The sequence below is a fragment of the Erythrolamprus reginae genome, chromosome 6, assembly GCF_031021105.1.
Source record: "Erythrolamprus reginae isolate rEryReg1 chromosome 6, rEryReg1.hap1, whole genome shotgun sequence".
Classification (NCBI taxonomy): Eukaryota; Metazoa; Chordata; class Lepidosauria; order Squamata; family Dipsadidae; genus Erythrolamprus; species Erythrolamprus reginae.
This window is the reverse complement of record NC_091955.1, coordinates 52,752,319-52,766,355: the sequence shown is the minus strand read 5'-3', so window position 1 is coordinate 52,766,355 and position 14,037 is coordinate 52,752,319. Positions and strand designations below refer to the sequence as shown.

General features: G+C 37.8%; 1 protein-coding gene across 1 annotated transcript in view; it reads right to left on the bottom strand.

Moving 5' to 3' along the window:
• Positions 1–9,199: 9,199 nt before the first annotated feature.
• The window catches only part of TMTC2 (transmembrane O-mannosyltransferase targeting cadherins 2), a 228,993-nt gene continuing 224,155 nt past the window's right edge, over positions 9,200–14,037 (bottom strand). The window contains exon 12 of the mRNA XM_070755769.1: positions 9,200–9,459. Within this exon, the coding sequence (XP_070611870.1) occupies positions 9,280–9,459 (180 nt within the window). The 3' untranslated portion in view covers positions 9,200–9,279. The remainder of the gene's footprint in view (positions 9,460–14,037) is intronic.

The window sequence follows — 14,037 nt, the reverse complement described above, 5'->3', positions numbered from 1 at the left end:
GATTGATTATCATCTCAAGGATGCTGATGAGCGTTTTTCATTTTTTCCCTTCAAAATAACTGGCTTTATTGGCCTGGCATGAATGATTCCAATTTATTTATAGCTCACCTCTACTAGTAATTTAACATGACCAAATGTTATTAGGGTCAGGCATGATCTTCCCAAAGAAAGCTCCTCTCAGAACACACTAAAATTAGCACTTCTATCAAGAATAGCTTTCGTTTGCATGATGGAACTTTACCAGGATTTATTGCTTCAAAATATTTATGATTTTTTGCTTTATATTAGAATAATATATAGTCCCAAAGGGAGATAATCAGTTCATAATTCGCATCTCAGACATTAACACCCTTGAAAATGTCCAAAGATACTTCACCAGAAGAGCCCTTCACTCCTCCACTCGAAACAGAATACCCTACGAGACTAGACTTTCAATCCTGGGCCTAGAAAGCTTAGAACTAAGACGCCTTAAACATGATCTAAGTATTGTCCACAAGATTATATGCTGCAACGTCCTGCCTGTCAGTGACTACTTCAGCTTCAACCACAACAACACAAGAGCACACAACAGATTTAAACTTAATATTAACTGCTCCAAACCTGATTGTAAAAAATATGACTTCAGTAACCGAGTTGTCGAAGCATGGAACTCATTACCAGACTCCATAGTGTCATCCCCAAACCCCCAACACTTTACCCTTGGATTATCCACGGTTGACCTATCCAGATTCCTAAGAGGTCAGTAAGGGGTGAGTACAAGTGCACTAGAGTGCCCTCCGTCCCCTGTCCTATTGCTCTCCTATATCTCCTATACCTTTCTTCTATTCCTATATCTCTTCTTCTATTCTTTCATTGATATGTTCTATTCCTGTAACTTCTCTTCTATTCTTTCTTAGATATATTTTACTATGAATATATCCTCTATAACCTTCATCATGTATTTTACTATGTGTATACCCACTAAAACCCTCATTGTGTATTGGACAAAATCAATCAATAAAAATAAAATAAAATGATACTAAAATGAGAATCCTTGCCTACGCTATCAGATGGGTGACTAACAATGCAACAGCAAAACTGACAGTATATATCCACAATAGACGTTTAACAATTCAAGCAGAAATGGCTCCCTTGTATACAATATGTCACAGAGTAAGGCAGGTTTAGACATCTGAAATTTGATTTTTAAGACTCGTAAGGAAGCTAACAATTACTGAGGTTTGATGATTTAAACCATGGCTCAGTGTTGGAAATGTAAATGGAAAGAAATGGGGGGAGGGGGATATTACTAAAAAGGTGGTTTTCTTTTTTCTCTTTATTAATTCAAATGTAAAAGGCTCCCTTTATTTATATCATGTTACTTTTTATCTATTTTCTTTGCATTTTAATATTTTAACAATAAATATAAAAATTAAGAATGATAAGGAATAGCATGAAACATTTTTTTTAAAAAAAGAAATTCTATTTCACACTAAAAAAAACAAAACTATTTTTGTTATCCTGGCATGTAATTATACCGAGCAACTCATTCTCTCACCACTTTGAATTAGTATCTATTTAGTAAAACTATTTTATTTTATTTTTGTTTGTGTTGTATTTTCAGGTATATTGTCATAATGACATTCTAACAGGTATATTGCAAACCTCTTTAAATACTATTACACTCATTTTTTATCAATTATATTCCGAAAGATCAAAAACAAAAAAAACATCAATCCAGAGACAAGTGTGTCATTTCACATCTACATGAAAAAACAAAACAAAACATTAAAAAAAAATTGAAATCTCATAGACCAAAAGTTAACAAAAGTTAAAAAGTTAACAAAAGTTAAAAGTTAAGAAACTAATCATTACAGTACATGCTTTAGGTCCAGCTATTACATTAAAATGTATTGGTAGTCTTCATTTTACCTTGTTTTAAAAATTTAAATGAAAGATAGGGGCTAAATATTGGGGTGTTTCATTGCACTCACAAACTAAATAAGAATATCTGTGTCATAATTATAACATACCATGACATCTTCACCTCATCAGTGATGATATCCAGGATCATCTTCTCAATTAGAAGATAAATTACCGTATTTTTCGCTCTATAAGACGCACCTGCTGATAAGACGCACCTAGATTTTAGAGGAGGAAAATAGAAAAAAAATATTTTGAGCCAAAAAGGGGAGAGGAAGAGAGGAAGGAGTGAAAGAAGGGAGTGAGGGAGGAAAGAAGGGAGGAAGGAAAAGGAAAGCAAGAAATGGAGGGAGGAAAGGAAGGAAGGAAGGAAAGAAAGAAAGGGGGAAGGGACAGGAACAGAGGAAGGAAGCAAGGAAACTTATGAAAGGGGAGAGTAAGAGAGGAAGGACTGAAGGGAGGGAGGGAAGAAGGTAGGAAGGAGAAAGAAAAGAAGAAATAGAGGAAGGGAAGGTAAAAGAGAGAAAGAAAAAGAGCAAGAAAGAAAGCAAGAGAGAAAGAAAGAAAATGAAAGAGAAATAAAAATAGAGAGGGGGAATGAAAGAAATGGAAGGAGGGAAGGAAGGAGAGAAAGCAAGAGAAAGAAAGAAAGCAAGAGAAAGAAAAAAGAATGAAAGAGCAAAAGAGCAAGAGAGAAAAAGAAAGAAAGAAAGGCAACTTCAAAGAAAGGCTCACTGAGCATCTCTCTCTCTCTCTCTTTCTATCCCTCTTTCTTTCTCTTCCTTTCTCTCTCTCCTCTTCCTTTATCTCCTCTCTCTCCCTCCCTCTCTTTCTCTCCCCCCTCTCTCCCCCTTTCCCTCTCTCTTTCTCTCTCCCTCTCTTGCTATCTCTCCCCCTCTCCCTCTCTCTTTCTCTCCCCCCTCTCCCCCCTTTCCCTCTCTCTTTTCTCTCTCTCCCTCTCTTGCTATCTCTCCCCCCTCTTCCACTCTCTTTCTCCCTCTCCCTCTCTTTCTCTCTCTCCCCCTCTCTCTTTCTCTCTCTCTCCCCCTCTTTCTCTCTCTTCTTCTCACTTTCTCTCTCTTGTTTTCTTTCTGTCTGGGCAGATGGCTGTGCTGACCGGAGAAGTGAGCGATCCGGGAGTCCGGGACTGTGTGGCTTTGCGCCATGAAGAGGAAACGGCTCCGGCAATAGGGAAAAGTCAGCCGTTTTCTCTTCATGGCGCAAAGCCACACAGTCCCGGACTCCCGGATTGCTCGCCCAAGGCAGGAGGCGGCGGAGGAGGAGAGGGGGGCGGATCGTGCCCCAAGGCAGAAGGCGGCGGCGGAGGAGAGGGGGCGGATTGCGCCCCAAGGCAGAAGGCAGCGACGTTGGAGAGGGGGCAGATTGCGCCCCAAGGCAGGAGGAGGCAGCGGAGGAGAGGAGGCAGATCGCGCCCCAGGCAGGAGGTGGCAGAGGAGGAGAGGAGGTGGATCGGGCGGGCAATAGGGCAGCGTGGAGAAGCCAGGGGTGCATTTGGCCGGAGGCACCGTGGGGAGGCAGGGGCGGCCGCGGCTCCCTTTACTCCTACTGCCACACCTCCCCGCCCCCGCCCACTTCCCCGCGGGCTGGCAGGGGGATGGGGAGCCCGTGGAAAAGGGCGCGCATGGGTGTATTTGGGGGTGCGCGCAGCTTACGGGGAATGGTGGGCCAGGCAGCAGCTAGCCAGACAGCTGGCGGGATGGCGCTTCCGAGTTCGCAGTCTCCCCCCCCTCCCTGCCTGCATCTTCGCTCCATAAGACGGGGCTGATTTTTCATCCTACTTTGGGAGGAAAAAAACTGCGTCTTATGGAGCGAAAAATACGGTAAATCCACTGAATTTCCTCATCCTAATTAATGGAAAACACATTTCTTTTACAATGTTGACACTGAATTAAATCATAATTAAAGCTATCTATTTTATGAAATACTGAATTAAAAACCCTGCCCAGAATCTTGTGAACAAGTACCTCCCTAATATTCAAGGTTTTTCAGGGAATAGTGAGGAATATATAAGAGACAGCACTAGAGAATACCTTGAGATTCTGGAATATGCAGAGAAATATCATTGTCTAGTAGAATTGCTAGTGTATAACAGAGTTTATAAATCATGGTTTGTTTGAACCATGATCTGTCATATGCCTTAGTTCACACATAATTTCAAATTACAAAAAACATTTTATCATGGTTCAGACATCATTATAAACTAAAATCAAAGAAACTATCTTATGGTTTAATTAGAGTAGAGTCAATTCAGCCATTTTCAATAAAAATAAACATGCTATTACTTTCTTATTATGATAGTTATTATACAGTATATTCAATAAAGATTAATCAAGTGTTGATAAAAACAAATGACAATGAATTCGGTGTATTTGTTATCAATCATTTATTATTGAAAACAAAGTGGATTTTCTTATCTGGCACATAAACAATTATTTCTACAAAAAGGAAACCCTACAAATCTTGATAATTTATACAAATATGCTTTCTCAAAAAATAAAAATTTAATTTAGTAAATTTGTGCTCTTATTTTTAAGCACTGTCTGCAATATCCACCACAAATCCCTGAGCAGAGACAACAATTTTAAACTTATTTGAAAATTGAGAGATATAAAGCCTAACCCTATATTGAAAATGCATGGAAAAACAAGATTTTATTTTACAATTTGTCATTGTTTGATTTGAGACAAGCAAAACTCCTGTACAACTTCATGGAAATTTAGTGTGTATAAGAAATATAATTAAGAATAAAGAACATAAGAAGGGAGATGCTATAATGAAAAGTGAAATGTTATAACTAGGAAGTTGACTTTGCATCTGATGCTGAAGTTTAACATTTCAGAATGTCATACTAATACAGTTAAATTGCTATCCAATACACAATTCCATGGGGTTCAACCCACTGAATTTAATTGGATTTGAGTATACATGCATAGGATGATGCTAAAAATTCAATCTCCATCATTAATACAGCATTTGGTTTTAGTTTTGAGGAAATGATGCAACAGTACATTGTTCAGTTAAATAGACAGTAGCTAACATTGTATTTTATCCATATCTGAATGCATAACAGTGAAAATATTGAATTTCACTGGTTAACATTTTAGGTTTTTCTATCCCATAAAACAGTTTCTGGAACTACACCTGGAAGGAAAAAATTGAAAGGTCACTCATCTGCACAAAGCTCGAAAATAAAATAGGTTAATGTAAGAAAATAGAAATTAAAAGGTGGTGCCTAATAATGAAATCTTTCTAATAATGGTATTCCTAATGGAAAATCAAGAAAGCTCAGAGTATCACTAAGGATGACATAAATTGTGGTTATGCTGAGAAAATAGCCCGTTGTTCCCTAATAAGTTGATATAGGAAACTGGGGTGACTAAAATGCACAGAATAAATGTCTTCCTGTTTCCTTCTACATACCAATACATTCTTTAAACATTTAAAAGCACACCATGAAAAGCAACTAGAAGACTAGCAACAGTTGTGGAATCCTAGCTAATAACTATTTGCTACAGTTGGCAAATAAAAACCTTCAACAATGCATCAATTCCAAAGTAGCAACAATTGAATGATATTCAATAGAAACACCATATTTAAACATTGGGAGGATTCTTAGAGACACCTAAACTTCAGTCTATGGATGTTGCAGTATAGAGCGCCAGGATGCAAAGGATCACATAACTAGCTCTCTATTTTTGAAACAACCATCCATGCTTCCCATTTTAATTCAAAGTGGCTTTAAGTATGAATTTAGAATTGGCTATGTGTTTCCTAGATGAAAAATTAAGCCAGCCATAGCAAGCCCTTGGATATGTCTACAGTAGCTCTTTGGTGCCAGTCAAACTGATATAAAAATGACTGATGGGTATATATGCCATTCTGAAATTATAGTGTAATTTGCCTAGTTAATAATAAAGGGAATTGGTAAATAGTCTAGTTTTTAAATGATGCTTTTATGCAAATCATAAAAATTAGGCTAAATAAGTTGAAATATTAAACCAAAGAAATGAATGCAGAATTGGGTTAGAATCTGCACACATTTTTCTCTTCATCTATAAATAGTTAAATAAATGCAAAAATAATTAACAGCTATTGTCAGCCACATAATTTAGTCTAACACCTTGTAGATTCACTAAATATTTATTTAAATTATTAAACTCTTTTAGTTTCTTGCAGATAGCACAATAGGTTTTTTCCCCACAAACAGGTGGTAAATCCTGCTGCTAACATTTCAAAAATGCATTTACCAAATGCATGCCTACAAATTTGTTGTTAACCCAATGACAACATACTTTGAAAGTATATTTACACAAACTGGCAACCTGGGTATCAGTTTAATGAAGATAGTAGTTGAAAGCTTTGCAGAAAACTTCAGAGTTTGCTTTGTGTGTGCTTGATGCATGATGCACCAAAACCACAGATGCAATCTACAGCTTGTACAGATGCAATTATGCTACAAGTGTTTGCATATTTTCAAAAATAATGTTAGTAACATGTTCACCTACACTATTCTACCCTCTGCTTTCAATGTACTAAAAGGCAGAAAATTCATGTTTCTTCTTCATATATCTATCCAGCTTATATTTAAAATGTCTGCATACAAATGGAATTCTTTTTTTAAATAAAATACATATACATTTCATTATTATGCACATGGCTCTCCAGCTTAACACTGATCTGATCTTGGAAGTAAGGCAAGCTGGTTAAAAGAAAAAAGGATAGCAAAGTTGAATTCATGAGCAAGATTCGGTTTTCCTACCCAGTGGATATCTTCTGTTTTAAAGTACAGATCCCCTGTTTTCAACTGGGGCAAAGCAAAGACAGAAGCATTTACTGTACAGTATAGGGCAGTGATGGCGAACATATGGCATGGGTACCACAGGTGGCACACGGAGTCATATCTGCTGGCACTTGATCCGTTGCCCCAACATGCATGATTGCCCCAACATGCAGCTGATTTTTGGCTCACACAGAGGCTCTGGGATAGTGTTTTTGGCTTCCAGAGAGCTTCTGGAAGGATGGAGGAGGGCCTTTTTATCCTCCCCCAGTTCCAGGAAAGCCATTGGAGCATGGAGAAGATAAAACAAGACCCTACTGGGCCCACCAGAAGTTGGGAAACAGGCCTTTTCTGGCCTCCAGAGGGCCTCCAGGGAGTGGGGGAAGCTGTTTTCTCCCTCTGCAGGCATTGAATTAGGGGTGTGGGCACTTGCACATACACAATAGCATGCACCCACGTTCTTTTGGCACCCGAGGGAAAAAAGGTTTGCCATCACTGGTATAGGGTCATTCTTTGTCAAGTGGACCAGGTGATTTTTGCAGCTTTGTGTAAAAAGAAACCGTCAGAAAAACAACATTTATGATAGAAAAAAGGTGCTCTTTCTAATGAAATAAAACACTATTTTTCACCTTCAATCATCTGCATTTTTATTTCATTAGAAAGAGCACATTTTTTCCTATCATATATGTTGTTTTTGTAATGGTTTCTTTTCAAATAAGACTTCAATTTCACCTGGTCCACTTGTCAAAGAATTACCCTATAGGTTCAGCAACTTGCTGTACTTTTAAAAGTAATTGACTTGTCAGGCTCTGGAAGATAGTACAAGATGACAGAGAACTTGCCTTAATTTTTCATTTACCTACTTCATTCAGTACTATTGTATACGGTTAATTCTACATTCCAAGTCACCTTCATTGTTGCTTGTTTCCACCCTTTCAGAAAATAATTCATAGCCAGCCAGCCAAACAACCAAACAGGTTAACAGTATGCATTTGCTAGTAAAGATTAGACATGAAACCACATATTTCAATTATTTTTTCAAATAGTTGAGCTAGTATGTGAATTAGCTCTGTGGAGTTATTCAGTATCAAGACAAATAGCAAACACATTTAGTTTTAGTGTACATTTAGTGTACATTTAATGAATTACAGCCTAAGAAAATAAATTTAAACCAGACTTTATCCTCTTCTAAATTCTTAGTTTGACTATAGGGATGCTCAGTAGGCCAACATGACTTTTCTATCAGAAACCACATAAAAATGACCAAAGTGAGAATGACTAATATGCCCTAGTGAAAATGCTAAAGTGGGTCCTTTTCCGGTGCTTCAGTTCAGTTTTTTTTAAATTTTCTAGATTTTGGCAATAATTATTAAGTCCTTCACAAAACTTATCAAAAAAGATTCAACCTCTTTCTCATTTTCAATTTGAAACATCAAAATGAAGCCCTGTAGGTTCTCCTAGCAGCAATGACAACCTTTGACAATTACAGCTTAGTTAGCAAGAGCACTCAACCGAACGGTGCTCCAAAAGTTATTTTGAATTATAGTGGTGCCTCAGTTAACCACCACAATCCATTCCGGAAGGTTGGTTGCTAACTGAAATGGTCGTTATCCGAAACAATGGAAATAATGGAAATGGATTTAATTGGTTCCCAGCCTTTATTTCCTATGAGGAAAATTGAAAATTGAGGATTTTTTTCTCTCCCCCACACACCCATTGTCCCTCAATCTCGCCTCCCTCTCCTTACCTCTTTATTCCTTACTCCCCAATTGTCCCTCACTCCCCCACTCTCCTTACCTCTTTACCTCTTGCCTCTCTGCCTTCGTCCCCTCGCTAGGGGAGCAGCAAAGTGTCACTTTAGCTATGATGAGGCAGGTGCTGAGTTTGCTGGTCCCAGCGGCGGCTTCTCTTTGAGGACACCGGCTGTGGTTGTGGCTTCTTTTAGGGGACAGTGGCGGTGGGGCTCTGGGCATGGACGTGATGTCCCCGGCAGTGCTGTTCCTCGAAAGGAAGCTGCTAGAGCCGCTGCCGCCCACCAGCTGGTGGTGGCAGCAGTGATGGTGCTGGCTCCAGCAGCTTCCTTTCGAGGAACAGCAGCTCTGGGGACATTACGTCCATGCCCAGGCCCCCACCACCGCCACTGTCCCGAAAAGAAGCCGCCGCCACCGCCACCGCTGGTGTCCTCAAAGAGAAGCCGCTGCCAGGACCAGCAGACTCAGTGCCTGCCTCATCATATCTGAAGCGACACTTTGCTGCTCCCCTGGTGAGGGGACGAAGGCAGAGAGGCAAGAGGTAAAGAGGGGGGGGCTGAGGGACAATGGGAGGATAAGGGGTAAAGAGGTAAGGAGAGGGGGGCAGGAGTGAGGGACAATGGGTGTAACATTTTGAATAATAACCAAAAATTTCTGTTCGGTATCCGAATTTTTGTTTGGTATCTGAAGCAAATTTTTGCCAAAATTTTTGGTTGTTATCCAAAAAGTACACTAACCAAGTTGTTCGTTAACCGAGGTACCACTGTGTTTTTTTCCTAAACGCTTTGCAAACAAAAAACAACAGTAACACTTCTTAAAAACCATGCATTATGTTTTGGTTGTTCTTAAGCCTTGTTTTTCCATAATATTCCAGAGTTTGCGAAGATTTGATTGCGTGATGACATCATCCGGTTTAAACTGAAGAGCATGAAGATAGTTTGATTCAGCCTCCAAAAGTTTGCCATTGAGATGAAGAATAGCTCCCAAATTCATTAAGGCAGCTGGGTACTGGACAAAAAGAAAAGAATGGAGAAAACATGAGTTTATTTTTTTTCATCGGAGAGCTTTCATCTAAGTAGCAAAATTATTTCCGTCTGTTTTTGTAGGCTACTTTTATGGAAACAATTAAGAAACTGGAAGAAGAATGAGTGTTAAATAAGGAATGGGTTGATCAGATGCACACCATCCTTTGCAGTGAAGTGTTCAGATTGAGAACATTAACTCCTTTAATGTGCAATCCACAGATAATAGGACTTCTTATCACCAAAAGCTATGTTCTCCATCCATAATCTTTTTAAAATTTTCTTCTTACTAGATTAGGAAAATTTGAAGATAAGACTAGATGAAGAAAATCAATTTAATTACATGTCCTATTTTAGGTTTTGTTTCTATAGCAAGCCCAATCATGAGAAGGAATTAGAATTCACTTAGATAAAATAAACAACTATATAACTTCTTTTATTTGGATGCCATATCTTGATTATCATCACTCCAAATATTAATGTTACCAAGAAAGCATATTCAAGAAAACAGGTTACATATAAATTTGAATGTAAATACTAGGTTGCCTAATTGTACCACTACAGCTACTTTGGCAATGAGTCAAATGATTAAGCTGAAGTTTGAAAAGCTTTCAAAAATGGTTGCAGGTTTTACGCCCAGCAGTCTGTAATAGCTTTGAGAGTTTGTAAAAATAATTCTTCTACCAATTATAGTACTCTCATTAGTAATACAGTATTGAATATTGCTGCTACTGCATCATCAAAACATTTAAGAAATACTTAATAGAAGACCCTGCAAAGTTTCCACTACCTTTCTCTCACACTGGAAATAAGCTTTCTGATTCTCATCATTTCAATATTTGGTAACTTTATATTGCTACAGCCTTCTAAGTGAATGATACTAGAGCATACTATGTGCTGGAAAAGTTCTGGAGACAACATTATCCATTATTCAAAGACGGATTTAACTGAAAGAATGTAAAGGGGACAATTTCAAATGAATATGAGCTGAAGTAATATTCTAGGAAAATAATAAAAATTATCCAGGAAGTTATACAATGCAAGAAGAAAAACAGTCAATGACAAGTTCATTTATAGGGATGTAACTAGTGCTGGGCGAACCGAACCTGCAAAGTTTGGGCTCCTGCTGAACTTTGCAGTGTTCGGCATGCCAAACCTGAACCCGAATTTTTTTAAAAGTTTGGGTAAAGTTCGGGTTCGGCTGAACACTGCAAAATGCCGCCACCCGGGAAGAGAGTGGGGAATCCCATTGTGGGATTTCCCACCTCCAAAAGTTTTGCTTGTGGCGCTGTAAGCAAAAGGTGTGAAATCCCACAAAGGGATTCCGGGGGTGGGGCTTTGATGTCACAGAGACTACTTCATGGCCGTCTGAAATGGGGAGGAAGGAATCTCCATGACATCAAAGCCCCATCCCCAGAATCCCTTCGTGGGATTTCCCACCTCCTTTTGCTTGCAGCACCGCTGCGGCATCCTTTTCTGTCAAAATAAAAGGAAGCAAAAGGAGGTGGGGAATTCCCCACCTCCTTGTTTATTTTTACAGAAAAGGACACCACAGGGGCTTGCTGCAAGCAAAAGTTCGGGTTCGGGGAACTCCCCCGAACTTCACAGCAAAGTTCGGGTGAGTTCGCCGAACCCAAACTTCGTTGGGTTTGCCCAACACTAGATGTAACATTTCAATACTTCCTAACAAAAAGGAATGGAGTTTTTAAATATGGGGATGATAACTACTATGTCATTTAGCCTAGGTCATTATTACTATAAATTAAAAATAACTAATATTTCTTGATAATTGTAAAGAATTTTTCATTGTTCTTGTGGGCTTCACCCACAATGATATCATACTGTAGGTTAGCTTAGTACCATTGCTGGCTATTAAATAGCCAAGTGGGTACCAAGAGGCTGCCTGCTTCTGCTGTAAAGAAATGACTGCCTATCATCTTTCAAATTTTCTTTTTCATGTTTTACAGAGTGTTGTAAGACTTACACTTGTTTTGTTATATAAAATCAATCCATGTGCCTCCTGAAGAGATTTATTCTGCAGTGCACAAAATGCTTTTTCTGTTCTGTTCTATACTACCACAATTCTTGATATCCAATATCACTAAGAAGAGCCTTTACTGAACTCAGACCTACTAAAGAATGCTGGACGTGTGGTATCAGATGAAGGGAAATATTATGATATCCCTCACAAAGTACACAGTTTTGAAATCACTGATGCTCACTGCTCATCTTTCTGTTCAATGCTTAAATGCTTCCATCAATAATACAATTGTCCAGAACTACCTTTATTACAAAGGAGTGCTAGAAAAAGAGATCTCTTTCAACTTGTCCAACCCAACAGATTGCACATTATCTGCCTATTTATTCCAAATACTATTTATAAAAAATTAACATCACAATTGCAATAAAAATGCTGCTCTGCCCCACTTATGCTATGACCAGCTGAAGGCATGAAACTAGCACCTTGTCTAGAGGTGTCTCCTCAGGCAATTGTGCTAGAAGTTATTCATGGCAAGCCAACCATTGTTTGAGGCCTGAAAAGAATAAAGGACTATTAAAAAAAATCCTGCCTCCTGAAAATGAATTTTCAGTTATTTTCTTTATACATATTTTTTTAAATAAAAGACAGATGAATATTATTTTCAGTTTATTAGCTACTGGCCCAGTAATGTGGGATTTCTGCAGCCACAGAACAAATGACACCCTGGCCACATGAAACAAAAACATCCTCTTCATTCATTTCCTTTTGGAGACAGAGTCTTTACATCAAAAGGAGCCAGCTGGCAGTTCTATTAAGCTTTTAATATAATTCTTTTATGGTTTTAGGGAAAATTATACAGTTATTGGGGAGGTTCCTAGATATTCTTTTGCCCAGCCTGTAGAGATTTATGATCTTTCTCCAAAGATTGCAATGCTAGCAAAGAAGAGTGTAATGATAGCAGGTTCATCATGATGACCCAGTGACTGATATTTTTGCTACACATGCAATTAAATCAGACTTGGGTCAAAAGTTAGTTGTGCATGTCACTATGGAAACCTACTTACATGATTGGATGCCTAATTCATAAAATAGTATTATCAAGTAAGAATTATACAGGGAGAGTTAAAAAATTAACAGAAGGAAAGGAAGATAATTAGAAGACTGGAAACAGAAAAAGTACTTTTAATGAATTCAGCTTGACAAATAATAGTAGAAGGGACCATCTTTCAGGATTTCTGGCAATATCCAAAGACAAATATAAATGCATTTTATGTTATAAATGTTATACTACATCTGCCTGCCATTTTTTTTATGCCCGTTCATACTATCTTTGGAGTTTTAGACATTTCTCTGCACTGGCAAATAATCCTAATAGCCATTCCACAAAAGAAAAATAAAGCACTAGCATATTATTGTTCCAAGCTTCTTTGGTGGAAATTTTAAAACTATCATTCAGTAACTTCCTTGCATTGGGATAGGAGCTAAGCAGGAATTTCAATAGGCTATCATGAAACCAAAGGACAATTATCCCGTTGTTGTTTTCTCACAGGAAAACCAGAGTAAAAGACTAAGGACTGAAATGGTATTGGCTGATATTGATATGTCAAGTTAAACTTTGGTGATTACAATGTAACTAAAAAGAGTATCTTCTCTACAAATGGTCTATCTAGTACAATGGCCAGAAAGATGTAGTTCAAGGTATTCAGCATTCATTGCTGCAGCTGAAAGCACTCAGAAGAATTGGAATTAAGGCCAATATACAGTATATTTGCAAATATATCATGGAAACAATCTAAATATAGCAACTAGGGATATAATATATTTTACTTGGTAATCATGTTTGAACCTTCTTAAAAGAAATTTAAGAATTAACTTGGAGTAAATTTTTCTACCACAAAAAATGTTAAGCCACAGAAGCCATTCTGTATTTGAAAAGGAATGATGACTTTATGAAAATGTGTAGCTTTTTCAATACCAATTAAATTTTCAAATTATGTGCATCTGTATATTCATACAATCATGTAAGGTACTTTAAGATAGATTGGAGGGATTGCAGATTTTTCTTCAATAGACAAAAACCAAACCAACTACTGGTTTTGAACAGCTGCATTAATTTGTTGGGTGATACAACTGGGCAATGTGCATATAAATACACATTTACAGAGATAATGTCAATGAGGTTAAATTCTTGATTCTACTGTTTGTTGTTTTCTGCATTCAGTGTGCCTATTTTTTGTTTGTTTGTTTGTTTGTTTGGATTTGTATGCCGCCCCCGAGGACTTGGGGCAGCTCACAACATATATAAGAGACAACAATAAATTCAATCCAATTAATACATAAAAACAATCATAACTTTTTAAAGAAATGCCATGAGGCTTTTGTTGCTGAAAAAGATTTAATGTTCTGAAAAACGTGACATCCAGATATTTCAGCTTAATATTAGGATAGCTCTCTCTCCTTAAGGCAGCTGTATTCTGAAGGCTTGAGTTTGCTAATTGAAAACAGATACAGTAGTTTGATAAAGAGGAATGAAATAATAAAACAGAAAATGAAAAAGATTTATCTGCGGGGGTGCATTACCAT